Below are 15,674 nucleotides of genomic sequence, written 5' to 3' on the forward strand. Positions count from 1 at the left end.
TAAAACATAATATGATTTTTAAATAGAAAATGTATGAGAATATTACATAAAAGAGCACCAATAACACAACTGCTCAGATATAATTTTAATTTATTGATTTACTCTGCAATATGACATACATCTCAATCTCAATATGCTCTGCTGGAGAAGGCCTCTGGAACAAATTTCATCTATTCGTAGTATTCAGTAGAATTTCAGTCTAAAATGATCATATATCAACAACCAGGGACACATGCAGTGATTCAATCACACACATAATGTCTTTCATATATTCACACACACACACTTGTAGACTTAATTTGAATATTGTGCTTTACAGCAATCTTTTTAAATCCCTTTATTTTAGTTCCCAAACCTGTTAGCAGGAAGAACTTGGGAGACCTAACAGCATGTAATCACATAAATAGATAATCACACACGCACATATAAACCTATTCACATACACACCCTCACACACTGACACAAGAGTTCAAAAGTAGACAGAGCAGTCACACCGAACGTGAAAACCTCGGAAACAGCATGCTTTTAGGATTTGACAGATCTTTGATTGTGGCAACTATTTTTATCGTTATACATGTCAAACACTCAAAAAGACATCAAAGTTCTGAAACATCTAGGACTGATTTTAGAGTTGTGAGCACAAGAACAACTAATGCATCACTATGGCTTGATTCTTAAAGGTGAAGTGTGTCATTCCAGCGCCCCTAGTGGCTCCAAAGAGAATTGTTAATGTGAATGATCGATGGGTAGTTTTAATAAGTCTGATTGCTTGGAAAAGAAGTAGCACACCTCTTCACAAAAGTCGCATGATTTGAAGTATTATTCAAAACTGCTGATTAATATTTAGAGTTAGTGGTTTTTAAATCCCCTTTAAACTTGAAAATATGAGCAAAGGTAATATATGCAACATTTGGGTTTCATAATAAAACGCATTAATTTTCTCCATTAAAGAACTGATTTATAATAATTTATAAAATACCTTAAAAACGTAAAAACCATTAAAGCTAGACCTACTGTGAGGTACAAGGTTGTTGATCAATGCAGTAGGCCTTTATGCTTTTGTTAAAGCCATAATGTATTGTTTCCTCAAACATTTTAAATCATGTTAAACAGCGAAATTCCTAATGAAAAACTACTATCCGTGATTATATATATTATATCAACATCTTTGAATCTAATCTCTGTGTTACTTCTGTCATTCACAATACTTCATGTTTAGCTTCAAATCGAATTTTGCAATGTCGTAATTAACCTTGAAGCATTTGGTTTGGCTCATAGCTTATGTCTCTTTAATAAAGACTTTTTTTTTTACTTTTTACAGGAAAATCAAGTGGATGAATTACTTCCGTAAAAAAAAAAAAATTGGGTTAAAAATTGAGCAGGCATTGTTGCACTCGATAGCAGTTTACATTAGCAAGCACTGGTTTTCACAAATGTTCTCAAACCACCTGTTGTTGCAATATCCACTAATGTTCGTAATGACTGGCTGCGCAAATGTTTTAAAAGAGCCACAAAAGTCTTTATGTTACTTTGTTCAGGAAGTCAACCTGGGCTTAAAGTAATAGAGGAAGCATTTTAGCATAACACACTTGACATTTAAGAACTACAAATGATTTCTCCCTGCTGATTTTGAAGCGATACATATAAAGTGATATGAGGTGTTGTTTAAATTTAAACCTGACTCAAATTGTTTCTGACAATGGCAATAATTAACTAGTGCTCTATTTTCTGTGTCCCCAAGTCATCAATTTAGCATGAGAGGATAGAGAGTTAGCATTAGTGCTAACAGGGTGCTACGCATTGAGAATAACCTTGCATGCACTAATATTAATACAGAGCAGCTGAAGTGACAGGATTTTGCCCTTTATGCATGCTCCAATTAAATAAAATACCTGACGGTGAAACTTATGAGCCTAAAGGGGGAAAGTACAACATTATATTATTGCTAAAATGCCTCTCATGCATAATTCAAGTAACAAGAAACTTTTGCAAGACGATAAGAGACAAAGAATGATCCAAGCATTGCACTGGTTTAAGCTACTGTTCTGTGAGAAGAATTATTACATTTGAGGTGATTTGTGTTGAAGAACATGTGGTGCTGCACTATTCATCCCAGCACTGTGAGATACCAGATCACAAAAATACCCTTTTCTCTTATTTTATGTGATTATTGCATCCACATCGGTGTGCAATCATTACAATTTGAAATACTCAAAACCTTTACAGACATATTCTTCTTGCACCCACAGCCAACGGCTCTTATGAACTGCTCACATTGGGTTGAGCTCTGAAACAAATTTTTAAATTAATCATTATTAATAAAATCAGAATATTTATTGAATACACTTTAAAGTCTACATGAAACAGAATTCTCAACTCATTTTTCCAAGAGAAAATCTATATATACTTTGAATATTAAAGAGGCTCAAGTTCACCATTGAGAGCATCTCACATTATTGCATTATTGTCAACAATTCTTTTTCATTGGCAACGTTACTTCTTGCCTTGGTGATGTCAGCAGAGCATTAGAGTTGAAGGAATTTTTTAATGGAAAAAATAACATGCACTGATGAAACATGTAGCATGAAAAACATGTAAAAAGGGTATGTTGGGATTTCATGTTGACTTTAAACATAATTCTTGAATTGAAATGGCTATATACTACATTATTAAGAAATCTTACATTGATTCTTGTGGATTCTCACTTCCATGGAGAAAGCTGTTGATTCTTTATAAAGAAATGAAAAAGACACATTCATATAGCCAGAGCACTGTATATGACATTAAAAAAAGAGTCAAAGGTCTCAAACATCTTCTATAATACTCACTTAGAGCTCTCTGCTGCTTCCCGTAACTCCTCATCCAGTCTAGAGAGGCAAAGATAAACTTATTTTTCATTATATTTTAGTTCAAAAACATTCTGATGTAGAATATCAAAAACAATACAAAAATAACACTTTACTCTGATTTTATATTCAACAATGATATAATTCAATAATTATGTTTACTTATACTTCACTTAAATATTTTAGATTATAGGGACTTGGTAGACAAAAAAGGTTGAGGACTCCTGGTAAAGCAAAGAAACATCTAACATTGCTGTTCACCCCAGTGTTTTAAATGTCTGTTCCCATAGAAACGTGTCTTCACAGGTTTTAAATTGAGTCACAACTCCTGTATAGATTCTCATAAACACCTCTTCATCAGCTACAGCTGTCTGCGATCATCTCGCTCTCACAGTATGTGTGCAGCTGATCAGTGCCTCGATGCTTCCTCTGTTTACTCTTGTACTGCACAGAGCAGCGCCTAAAATAGTTTGCCATACATTTATATATGTAAGTCAGTTAAACGTGTGGCTCACCTGATGATGCACTCGGGTATGTGGACGTACTCCATTGGGATGAGCTCCTCCAGTTCTGCTAAGCTGTTCACATACTTGATCTTACTGCTGAACTTTGAGCTGGAAAACATTTATAAATCAATTTGATTTAGTTTGTTATTATTATTATTATAGAATGAACTTACCATTTACACTATACCATTATTTATTTATTTATTTAAACTGTGATTTACTGTATAAAATGTCCAATAACTTAATAATAATAATAATAAGTAAATCAATCAATCAATCAATCAATCCTTTCACTATACCTGATAAACGGTTTCGTGATGGCTAGAATTGTCCTAATGAACCATGACGGGTGAACAATGATGAAAGATTTTAAGTTCTTTCTGAGCCTGAAAAAGTGTAAACAACAACATTAGTCTTCTTTTTTTTTTAAATATACTGTATATATTGTGTATTTCATGTATAATATATGCCTCCTATCAATCATCTGGTAGCATCTCTTGAGCCAGTTGAGGCCAGGCATCCTGCGGTGTGGAGTGGCTCCATTCAAGTACACAATCATGTAATCCTCTGCTACCATGAGCTCTAGTGTACTGATAACATACCTGAGGAGTAAATCACATGTATTTAGTGATTTGTTCTCACTATAGCTAATATTATTCTAGTTTAGGTTTGAATGAACTCACAAGAAGAGGTTCTCCATGATCTCGTGATAGTCCTCTCTGTCACTGTCAGGGAGGAAGCATGCAGCAAATACAATGATGGCATTTGCGCCATTGCTATAGTACCCTGTGGGTAAAGAAAAGAACAGTTTTGAAGGATCACTGCAATCAGTCACAGCATACACATATATATATATTAGTATTATATATAAACAAGCTGTGCTTAACTGTATTAAATGTGGTGCTGTATATTAAAAAAAACTTGCATGTACTTGCATGTAATATTCATGAAATAAAATAATGGAATAAAATGCCACTTAGGTGCATTTAGAGTGAGTACACTTTCATGACTGTTTCTTAACACATTTTAATTTGTTGAGTAACATATTAAAGCACAGGCATTATAATTGCAACTGTGTTGTGTTTAAAAAAACAATTCTTTTAAATGTACTAAATTGCAAATTTAACATTACAAATGTGTAATGTGTTTGAATAGATATTAAAGTATATTTAAGCGTATGCTAAATGCTTGTTAGCAAATTCAACAGTACACTTTAACCATATTTCAAAGACAACAGAAATTCCAAAATTATGAAATATTCACAACACATTTATTTATTTAGAAAATGCTTTTATCCAAAGCAACTTACATATTATGAATGCAAGCGATTTAGCATAAGGGAAGTTTTAGCAATACAAAACTTCATAATTTCTATTTAAGTAGGTCAAAAAGCACTCTTAAGTTCAACTAATTGTCACGGTGCACACACGAGGGAGGAACCAGGAACACGCAGACGAGGATATAAACTCAAATAATAGTCTTTACTTAACATCAGGACAGGACATGGCAGGACAAGGCAAGGCAGACAAGGACATCACACACCGGGGTTAACGAGTAGACCAGACAACACGAAACTCAACAGGCAGGAACTTAAATACACACGCTAATGAGACGAACACGGCTAGACAAGAATTAACTGATGATTACATATGACAAGGACAGGAAACAAACCAAATATGGGCACAAGGGGCAGGAACACATGACAGACACACAACAGTTCCCTGACACTAATTGCATTTAGTATAAATTGAAACTATAATACAGTTTTAATTGTCAATAATCCATTTAAATGGCTGAAAACATTGTTCAATTCACACTTAAGTATATTATTTTCAATTGTATTTCGTTGTTATAAGTATGTAATAACTAGTATGTAATATTTTTGTAATAAGCACTCTTTTTCAAAGTATGCTGAAGTGCTAAAACCACACATCAACACTACTGCTTACAATGAAAACATTTCGGGCACGTGTACATGACCACAAATAAATGCAAATGCTGAAAGCATAACCCCTTAACCATAACCTTTAAACATTACACGTTAATGTTATACGGATTTGATAGAATCGTCAGAAGCACTTTATTTTTCAGGTCTGCTCTGCATGTACATATTATGTAGCAATTACAATAACTGGGTTATAACTAGGTACTAACCCTGAACCTACCCTAAGCCTAAACTTTACCCATATACTGTAGGTACTTTGTACTACCCAGTACTTTCTTGGGTAAGTACATTGTAAGTACACATACTGTAAAATGAAGTGTAAACAAATCGCCTACCAATCTTTTCTGTGCAAACAATCCGCAAGTGGATGAGGATTAAGGCATTACAGCTCAAATATCAAACATTTTATTAAAAGGTCCAAGTCCCTTAACAATATAGGAGCTTCACAAATACTCCACTGTAGTTGTCCCATAAACTTCCATTGTAGAAACATGCATTTCTCACACATGCCTTTGCACAATAAGAAAAGAGTCTCTGTGGGAACCAGTATCTTTACTTTACATTTAACCCAAAACATTCTTTTGCATTTTCTTTGAAATATTCCTTTAACGTACCTCCATGGGATATGACTTTTTGGTAAGGTTCAATGCTCTTCATGTTGATGCGGTGCTCTTGCTCGCCAATGATGACGGTTCTCCAAAGTTTGGAATCCTGCCGCTCTTCCTGAGCACTGTATGTGGGAATGGGCTCGACTGTTTCTTTAACAGAATCACTCTGGGATGCTTGAGGCTCTGAAAAAATTGTGTGTCAAGATATTTGTAATCTCTTTTTAATATTAAACAAATGTTTACAAGTTTTTATGTCCTACCTTCCCAGTCTATTTCATGGTCAGTATAATCTGCTTCATCAGGTGTGTCCAGATCATCCACATTGATGTCGAGGTCATCTGGTGTGTCAAACAGGTCATCCTCACTTTGGTCCAACGATAGACTTATAGGAGGAGCTGACAGCTTCTTCCTCTGAGAAGCCACACCCCCTTGGCCCTGCAGGGGCAGGGAGGTGGGTGGAGCTAGTGGATTCAACAGACAATCAATAAACATTTAGAAAATATTGCATTTGCCCATCATGCTATTTCAGACTGGTTTATTTGAATATTGTTCCAGGATTGACAAGGTTTCAGGAATGCGCCCAACTTGACTAAATTATGTTAAGCCTAATAAGAATGTGTAGAAGAAGAGAATGTTACTTTATACCTCGGATTCATAGCAGCTTCATTGTTCTGTCAGTTTGAAGTAGCGTTTGTAAAGGTATTCAGACGTCTTGTGATATTTTGAGGCATATTCTAGAGTGTCAGTGTTTGTCAGTCTCACCTGGTCTACCCTCTGCCCCCTCAAAACTCATCTTGTGTTCATGAGTCTGGTCCATCCCCACATCGCCAGAAGGGGAACTATGAGAAACAAATGTATAGCCACTGTTATCATCATCATCATCATCATCACTGCACTCAAATTTTCCTGTCAGGGAATAATAAAAATATTCTTATTCTTATAAATTAAATATTATTAATTAACTTTCAGTACTTTCACATAGACTTCTAGTTAAATGTATTTTATAAACAAATAATAAAAAATATCACTAATAATAATAATAATAATAAAATATATAATAATAAATTATGGATCACTTTCACTAAGACTTCTAGTCAAATGTGCAATAACAACAGCAATAACAACAACTAAAAGCTATATATATATATATATATATATATATATATATATATATATATATATATATATATATATATAGTACCCTCCATACGTATTGGAACAGTAAAGACAAAATTGCTCTGTTGGCTGTGGAGTCAAGACATTTGCAAATATGATTAAAAGATGAATATGAGACAAAACTACAGAATGTCACATTTTATTATTAGCTGTTTCAACACACGTTTTACCAAATAAAAAGAACAGCACTTTTAGAGTCTATCCCACTCATTGATGTTAGCATAAGTATTGAGACAGTTGAACATAAGGCAGATATAAAAGATTAAAAGCTATTATTTAGTTGCAGATCCCTTGCGCACAATCACAGCAGTGAGTCTGTGACCCATAGACATCACCAGACTCTTGGTCTCATCCTTTGAAATACTTTTCCCAGCCTTTAATGCAGCCAATTCCAATTGTTGCTTGTTTTGGGGAGTTTCTGCCTTTACTCTCCTCTTCAGCTGATGAAATTCATGTTCAATCGGATTTAAATCTGGAGATTGACTTGGGCAATGTAAGACTTTCCATTTCTTTGCCCTTATAAATTCCTTGACTGAACTGGCAGGGTGTTTTGGGTCATTGTCCTGATGCAATATGAAGCACTTCCCAATGAATCTGGTGGCATTTTCTTGAATACTGGTAGGCAAGATGGTTTTGTACCCTTCCAAATTCATTCTGCTACTGTCATCATATATTAAGTCATCAGTAAAGTTGAGAGGGCCTGTTCCAGAGGCAGCCATGCATGCCCATGCCATGACACCACCTCCACCATGCTTTACAGATGAGGCTGTATGCTTGGGATCATTTGCAGTTCCTTTTTTTCTCCACATTTTTGCTTTCCCATCACTTAGATAAAGGTTCATCTTTGTCTCATCGGTCCATAAAAACAGTTCCAAAACTCTTCTGGCTCACCTTTGTGCTTTTTTGCTAACTCTAATCTTGCCTTTCTATTTTTGGTGCTGGTCAGAGGTTTGCATCTTTCGGCGTAGCATCTGTAATTCTGTGTCAAAGTCTCCTGAGGACAGTAGATTGTCAGAGCATCACCCCAGCTTTCAGGAAGTTGTTGGTGATTTTACAGACACGTCTTTTAGGATTCATTTTCATCAACTACTGTTGTTTTCTCAGCCGATCAGGTCGTTGTTGGTTGCTTGTGTCACTGGTGGTTTCCAAACTCTTGATTTCTCCATGCCCTTTGTTTTTGCTATAACTCTAACTGACTTCCTCTTTTTTTTTAGCATCCAAATTGCTTGCTTTTCTCTCAAAGTCAGCTCCCTCGTCTTCATCCTGGTTTGTGTGTGTCATCATCGAATGCAAGATTCAGAATACAGAAGTAATGGATATAACTGATACGACACATTCCCTGCTTTTAATATCTGAAGAATTAATGCAACAGAACACAGCTGATCACTTAGAAAGACCTGTGAGGAAACTGTTCCAATACTTATGCCCACATCAGATAGGGGGATGAAACTCTAAAAGTGCTGAACTTCTTAGCTGGTAAAACATCTGTGTTGAATCACCCAATAATAAAATGTGACATTCTGTAGTTTTGTCTCATAAAAGCTGCAATTTTGTCTTTACTGTTCCAATACTTTTGGAGGGCACTGTATATATATATATATATATATATATATATATATATATAAATGATGATTATTATTATTATTATCATAATCATAGTAACAATAATAATGTGGGAAAGCATTTTATACAGAGTGCATTCCTCATGTGTGTGCCAAACACGGTTGCATCCAATGCAAAATACTTCATCGTACTCACTGGACTAAGGTCAAACTTTCTAAAATTTACTCTGATGTTGATCCTATCTGTGACCGTTGTCGTCAGACTTCTGCAACCCTGGCACATATGTTCCTAACGTAAATTTTTTTTGCACCCTCACATTCCAGATTTTCAGATGTATCTCGACCAAATATTGTGCTATCCTAACAAACCATTCACCAATGGAAAGCTTATTATTCAGCTTTCAGCTGATGTATAAATCTCAATTTCAAAAAATTGACCCTTATGACTGGTTTTGTGGTCCAGGATCACATATGGATATTGGTCGGAAATATTTGAGACAATGTCTCAAGTAGTTGGGACAGCAATTAAACCTGTGTCTATAACAGCGCTGTTTGGTACACTTCCTTTGTCAGTTCGCTGTTCAGGATACAAGGCAGATTTTGTGGCTTTTGTGTCCCTCCTGGCCAGATGCCGGATTTTACTGCATTGGAAGTCATCTGCTCCACCTACTCACTCCTTGTGGATTAATGACGTTTATCACTTCATCAAACTAGAAAGAATTAGATATTCACTGAGGGGTTCTTCCAAGAACTTTTCTCAAATTTGGGGTTCTCTTCTTGGATATATGGAAACGTACACTCCCTGCATACTGGAAGATGGTTAATTTTTACATCTTTCTCTACTGTGTGACGGCTCCTGTAATAAGACTTTCAGTCTGGTGTTTAAGCAATTGTTTTGGTTGGCACAAGTGTGTTTTGGTTTTTTTGGGGGGGCGGGGTATTATTATTATTTTCTTTTATAATATATATTTTTGGGGTCAATAATTGTTCCAATAATTTTGTATCCCTGCTTATCTTCTTTCTCTCTCTACATATGTCAAAATGTACAACAGTATTCTAAAATGTCTGATATTTTGTAATTTGTGGAAAATCCTATAAAAAAGTGGAAAAAAATAACAGTAATAAATTATGGATCACTTTCACATAGACTTCTAGTTAAATGTATTTTACAAACAAATAATTAAAAATATCAATAATAATAAAATAAATTATAATTTTTTTTTTTAATAATTATAATAATAAATATGGATCATTTTCACGAAGACTTCTAGACAAATGTGCAATAACAACAGCAATAACAACTATATATACATATATATACACATATATATATATATATATATATATATATATATATATATATATATATATATATATACATATATATACATATATATATATATATATATATATATATATATATATATATATATATATACATAATTATAATCACAATAATAAATTATGGATCACTTTCACATAGACATCTATTCAAATGTGCAATAACAACAACCAACAAGAAGAACAAAAAAAATAAGAATAAGAATAAGAATAAATGATCCAGTTGATCTTTACAGGTTTTCCAGATTTAAAATTAGAGCTACAAAATAAGGACTCACAGACAAAAAGCTGTTTCAAATGAGCTTCAAGCAGAGTAGATGCACTTAATGCTGTGAATCCGGAAATTTTGCAGCTCTTCAATATATTGCAATATCAGTCTTGCATTTGCTTCAGCTGCAATACGCAACAAACTTACTGTCAACAGAAAACATAGTCTGTATAATCTTATCTGCTCTAAAAATCTATCCATACTATTGCTTTAACATCCCTATTTGGAATTTCGAAGCAGTGTGAATTCATGTGTGAATTTATGCATACACACTGAGAGCCACGTGAGAAGAGAAGCCTGTCTCGCGGGAGTATCTTCAATAGGCTGCCAGATGGTTGCTAGTTCTCAAACAGAGAATGTGTGTTGATGGAGAGAAAGAGAGTGGGTGAGGGTGAAAGTGGAAAGGTCTGTTGCTCTCTCCCTCCATCAAGACGTTAGATTAATCCATCCATCCTCCACAGCAGGAAACAGGAAAAGTGGGCGGGCATTATGTTATTATCATCAACCCATCTTTTCTGCTCTCTCTCCCCTCTTCGTTATGATTCACTCTTCCGCTTGGTGTCCACACACTGGCATTTACAAACATGCAATTGTACATACACATAGGCAAATAAATGAGCCATGCATGCAGAGCCATGAATTTGAATAATGGCCAAAGCAGGTCAACTGTGCATAGACTTATTAAGATACAACATATGCCTGTATTCAACATGATAAACACTCATTTATGATCCAAACGGAAATAAAAGCAGCTGCCCATGTCTTGCATCATAAAGGATGCTGATGCTAAACCTCTTCCGCTACCAAAGATGCATCACAAACAAATTCCCATCCCTCCCTCTTTCCCTCCCATCTCAATGCTTATGGTTTCAAATAACAACATGCTTCCTTCATCCCCTGTTAGAATGACCCCTAGTGCACTCACCACCACGGCTGAGGCGCAGTTCTGTCTCCTGCCCTGGGTTTCAGATCATGGATGTGTGCCTGTGTCTCTCAACGTCAGGGATGCTCGGCTCACCCACTGCCGAGAGCCTCCACCATTTTGTGGTCATGTGACCCTCTCTAGCACCAAATAAGGGCGTGAGGCTGTTCTCTCCGCCCTGAGCTTGAGATACAAATGAGGGAGACTCAGCAGCAATACTGCTGTGAGGATAAATGAAACTGATGGGTCTGACTGCACAGGTGAACTGTGAGTGAGTCTGGCTGTGCAGATGAGTAAAGAGACATGAATGAGTGTATCTGTGAGAGCCAGAGATTTTCCCCGAGCCCATTCAGGGTCATTAAATAAACTGAAGCCCCTGAAACTGAATGTCCTTTTTGAAAAATAAAACACACCAGAAAATATGCTACAGATACATACAGTTAAAGGAAGCTATTAAAAGTAAACTTAATATTGATACTTTTGTGAATCATAATCATGAACTCTTTGAACATTTTAATTTTTTACCTCAAATCAAATTACTATCACAAATTTATAATATCTTAGCCTCCAATGAACCCATAAGCTCTTTGCCTATAAACAAATGGAATAATTATCTTCACTGTGAATATACAGACTTAGACCTCTTAAAATTTTACAAAGATATTTTTGTCTTTTCTAGTAATACCAGAATTTGGGCAGTCGTGGCCTAATGGATAGAAAGTTGGACTTGTAATCCAAAGGTTGCGGGTTCGAGTCCCAGGTTTTACAGGGATTGTAGGTGGGGGGAGTGAATGTCGCTCTCAGTGTGTGTGTGTGTGTGTGTGTGTGTGTGTATGTGTGACAAATGATGACATAAACTTGAATAATGACACAGGTATTACAAGGTGACTTTTCAGGACACTGACCCATGTCCCCACAAAACGCTTAGGACATGACGTGTGGCCAAGTATATACCCATATGAATAGTACACACACACACACACACACACACACACTTTTTTGTGAAAAGTGGGGACATCCCATTAATGGTTTTTATACTGTACAAACTGTATGTCCTATTGCCCTACACCTAAACTTAGCCCTCACAGGAGACTGTGCATTTCAACTTTCCCCCCAAAAACCTCACTCTGTATGATTTATTTCCTTTTATACAGTTGATGCAAAATATATATCAAGTATACATATGACAAAAAGTAAACTGTCTCTCACAGGCTTTGTCACTATTAATATATATATAGCCAAAATAGTTCAGACAATTTTATCCATTCCTTTATGTATATACATAAAGAAATTCTGGTCAGAAGTTAGATGTAAACTTGAAACAATTCTAGATATTAATCACCCTCAGTGTTTCTGTTGGGAGATTTTTCTTCCATTAACTCTTCACAAGAAACAAAAACATTTATCTTTACCTCATTCATACTAGCAAAAAAAGTAATAGTATTAAACTGGAAGGATAGAACTAAAATATCTATTACCCATTGGTTCAACCTATTAATAGACACTTAGAAATAAAATGACTGCCTTTTAAAAAATATGGAGTCCTCTTTTAAAGTTCCTGTACAACTGAGTTTCATAAATGAAACAAGGTATATTATTAAGATTTGGATGAACTAGATGCGTTTAAGATGACTTGACTTGCATTTAAGATGTTAAATGAAGTGAGTATAGATGTAATTTTTATTTATGTCTGTTTTATGTCTTTTTGTATGTGCAGAATATGTTAGCATACTGTTAATCTATCTCATGCTCATGATTTATCTGTCTACATTGTGTATTGTACATATTGTACCCTTCAACTAAATAAAAAAAAGAAAAAGAATACATTTCAGTGCATAGACTCAGACTTAATTGAATGTAAATTGCAGTTAAAAGACAATGTTACATACAAATTTATATTAAATGCAATTTTTGTTGTTGTTGTTGTTGTTTTTGACCCATTTTAGATGGACTTATGTAAGTATCTTTATATGCAATTTCACAATTGTTTTATCTTTGAAATATAGTTAAAGTGTACTACCGCATGTACTGACAAGCATTTACGGTAAACTAATATATACTTACATGATTTCTACATATAAATACATAATTTCTACTGACACTTGTTATATTGTATTTAAATGTGTTGCAATTTAGTACATTTAAACATATTAATTTTAAATGCAATATTGAACTCTAACAGAACACTGCAGTTAAAATTAAAATCAAATACTTTACATATGTTAGTCAACACATACAAATTTGTGTTTTTTTAAAGCAAGGTTAGAGATTATTAAAGCATAAATGCACACAGAGTAAGTGTCTTTTTATTTCCTTAACATTATATTATCTGCAAGTACAGTTTTTAAAAATACTTTTAAGGTTTGAGGTACAAGTACACATTAAATACCTATTAGGTACACTTCTTTTTCACAAAGGATACTAATGGTAGCTGACCAGTATTGTGATTTACTGTGTGTGTGTGTGTGTGTGTGTGTACTTGTTTATGCTACATTGTGGGGACCAAATGTTCCCACAAGGATAGTAAAACCTGACATTTTTGACATTTGACGGCCCACGAGGGGGAAAAAAAAAAAAAAATAGTAAAAGATGTTTATCTGAAAGTGTAACAATGCAAACAGATTTTCTTGTAAGAGGTAGGTTTAGGGTTAGGGGATAGAAAATATTGTTTAAGTGATAGAAGTCTATGGAAAGTCCCCACAATTCACCGAAACACACACACAAATGTTTGTATAATGACATGGGTATGACAGAGGTATTACAATATGAAGGTGGTTTATGAGGACACTGCCTATGTCCCTGTAATTCAAAAGGCTTAAAAAAAAACATACTAAATGGTGTTTTTTTGAAAATCTAAAAATGCACAAAGTCTCCTGTGAGGGCTAAGTTTAGGTGTAGGGTTGGTGTAGGGCAATAGCACACACAGTTTGTTCGGTATAAAAACCATTACGCCTATGGAGAATCCCCATAAACCACAAAAACCGACATGTGTGTGTGTGTGTCACAAATCCTGCCATTTTAGTTTCATTTTTCACCCCAAAGTTAAAAGGCAAAAACTAAAAAAGGCATAAAGAAATTGAAGTATATGGACCACTAAAATCCATGATGACATTATTTTCATGACAATTTTCACATTTACATCACAAATTCTCATTCACATAATGTGAGAAAATGTAATTCTTGTTACTGTATTGTGAAAAAGAATTATGATTTTGATATAAATAGCTTTATTATTGTTGTTGTAGCTTGTTTTTACATTGTCTGGACAGGACAAATCAAACAGTAGTTAGAATGATGTTGTATGTTAAAGGAACACTTCACTTTTTTGGGAAATATGCTCATTTTACAACTCCCCTAGAGTTAAACAGTTGTATACCTCATTTTTGAATCCATTCAGCCGATCTCCGGGTCTGGCGGTTTTAGCTTAGTTTAGCATAGATCATTGAATCGGATTAGACCATTAGCATCTCGCTCAAAAATGACCAAAGAGTTTCAATAATTTTCCTATTTAAAGCTTGACTCTTCTGTAGTTACATCGTGTACTAAGGCCAACGAAAAATGAAAAGTTGCGATTTTCTAGGCCGATATGGCTAGGAAATATATTCTTGTTCCAGTGTAATAATCAAGGAACTTTGCTGTCATACCATGGGTGCAGCAGGCGCAGTGATATTTTGCAGCGCCTGAAAGTAGTCCCCAGCCATAGATATACTAGATGCCTCATTAGCGATTGTTTCTATGGGCCGCTATACGTAATCCGCCCACCATATTGCAGCGGTGAACTTGACGTCATTCACCATAGTAATCACTGAATATTAGAAAAATGCCACAATCATGCACACAATGCTTCAACGGCTCTCTGCGAACCTACAGTATGGTGAATGACGTCAAAAATACCATTCCAAGATGGCGGCCGCATCTACATGCCTGGAGCGGTCGAATAGGGCATCTATATATGTCTATGGTCCCCAGCTATATCATAACTAGTTACCTAGCTGGGGACTACTTTCAGGCGCTGCGTAATATCATTGTGCCTGCTGCACCCATGGTATGACAGCAAAGTTCTTTGATTATTACGCCGGAATGAGAGTATAGTTCCTAGCCATATCGGCCTAAAAAAATCGCAACTTTTCATTTTCGGTCGGTCTTAGTACACAATGTAACTGCAGAAGAGTCAAACTTTAAATAGAAACATTATCAAAAAATGTTTGGTCATTTTTGATGACCAAATGCTAATGGTCTAATCCGATTCAATGATCTATGCTAAGATAAGCTAAAAGTGCTACCGCAGACCCAGAGATCGGCTGAATGGATTCAAAAACGGTAAAACTCAACTGTTTAACTCTAGGGGAGTTGTAAAATGAGCCTATTTCCAAAAAAAGCGGAGTGTTCCGTTAAGGTTAATGTTAATCAAGAAATATAAGGGAAAATGTATATTATGATGCTTTCCATTTCATGTTTTCCACTATTGTTAACTTTTCTGCAGTTCTGCAGTACTACAAT

At 35.1% G+C, this 15,674-nt stretch overlaps 1 protein-coding gene and 1 long non-coding RNA gene across 3 annotated transcripts in view; one reads left to right on the top strand and one right to left on the bottom strand.

The window, feature by feature from the left end:
* LOC306870868 overlaps nucleotides 1-15,674 on the top strand; it is a 1,223,475-nt gene that overhangs the window by 769,933 nt on the left and 437,868 nt on the right. The window lies entirely within an intron of this gene.
* Nucleotides 72-11,316, bottom strand: LOC306870710 (protein prune homolog 2-like). The gene is made up of 11 exons (XM_079418138.1): nucleotides 11,178-11,316; nucleotides 6,668-6,744; nucleotides 6,166-6,366; nucleotides 5,912-6,088; nucleotides 4,036-4,138; nucleotides 3,823-3,954; nucleotides 3,652-3,738; nucleotides 3,362-3,460; nucleotides 2,829-2,867; nucleotides 2,684-2,728; nucleotides 72-2,287 (listed from the first exon to the last, which is right to left on the bottom strand). The coding sequence occupies exons 2-11, from the start codon at nucleotides 6,720-6,722 to the stop codon at nucleotides 2,260-2,262; spliced, it is 966 nt and encodes a 321-aa protein (XP_079274264.1). The 5' UTR covers nucleotides 6,723-6,744; nucleotides 11,178-11,316; the 3' UTR covers nucleotides 72-2,259.

Source organism: Barbus barbus (assembly GCF_936440315.1).
Source record: "Barbus barbus genome assembly, chromosome: 6".
Lineage (NCBI taxonomy): Eukaryota > Metazoa > Chordata > Actinopteri > Cypriniformes > Cyprinidae > Barbus > Barbus barbus.

Bases quoted from the DNA above. Each gene is read 5' to 3' on its own strand.
- LOC306870710 (XM_079418138.1), bottom strand. From the start codon at position 6,722: ATGGACCAGACTCATGAACACAAGATGAGTTTTGAGGGGGCAGAGGGT. The intron at 3,955-4,035 runs GTGAGTTCATTC...TTTACTCCTCAG, and splicing joins ATCATGGAGAACCTCTTCTT to GTATGTTATCAGTACACTAG. The intron at 2,729-2,828 runs GTGAGTATTATA...TTCTTTATAAAG, and splicing joins GAAGCAGCAGAGAGCTCTAA to AATCAACAGCTTTCTCCATG.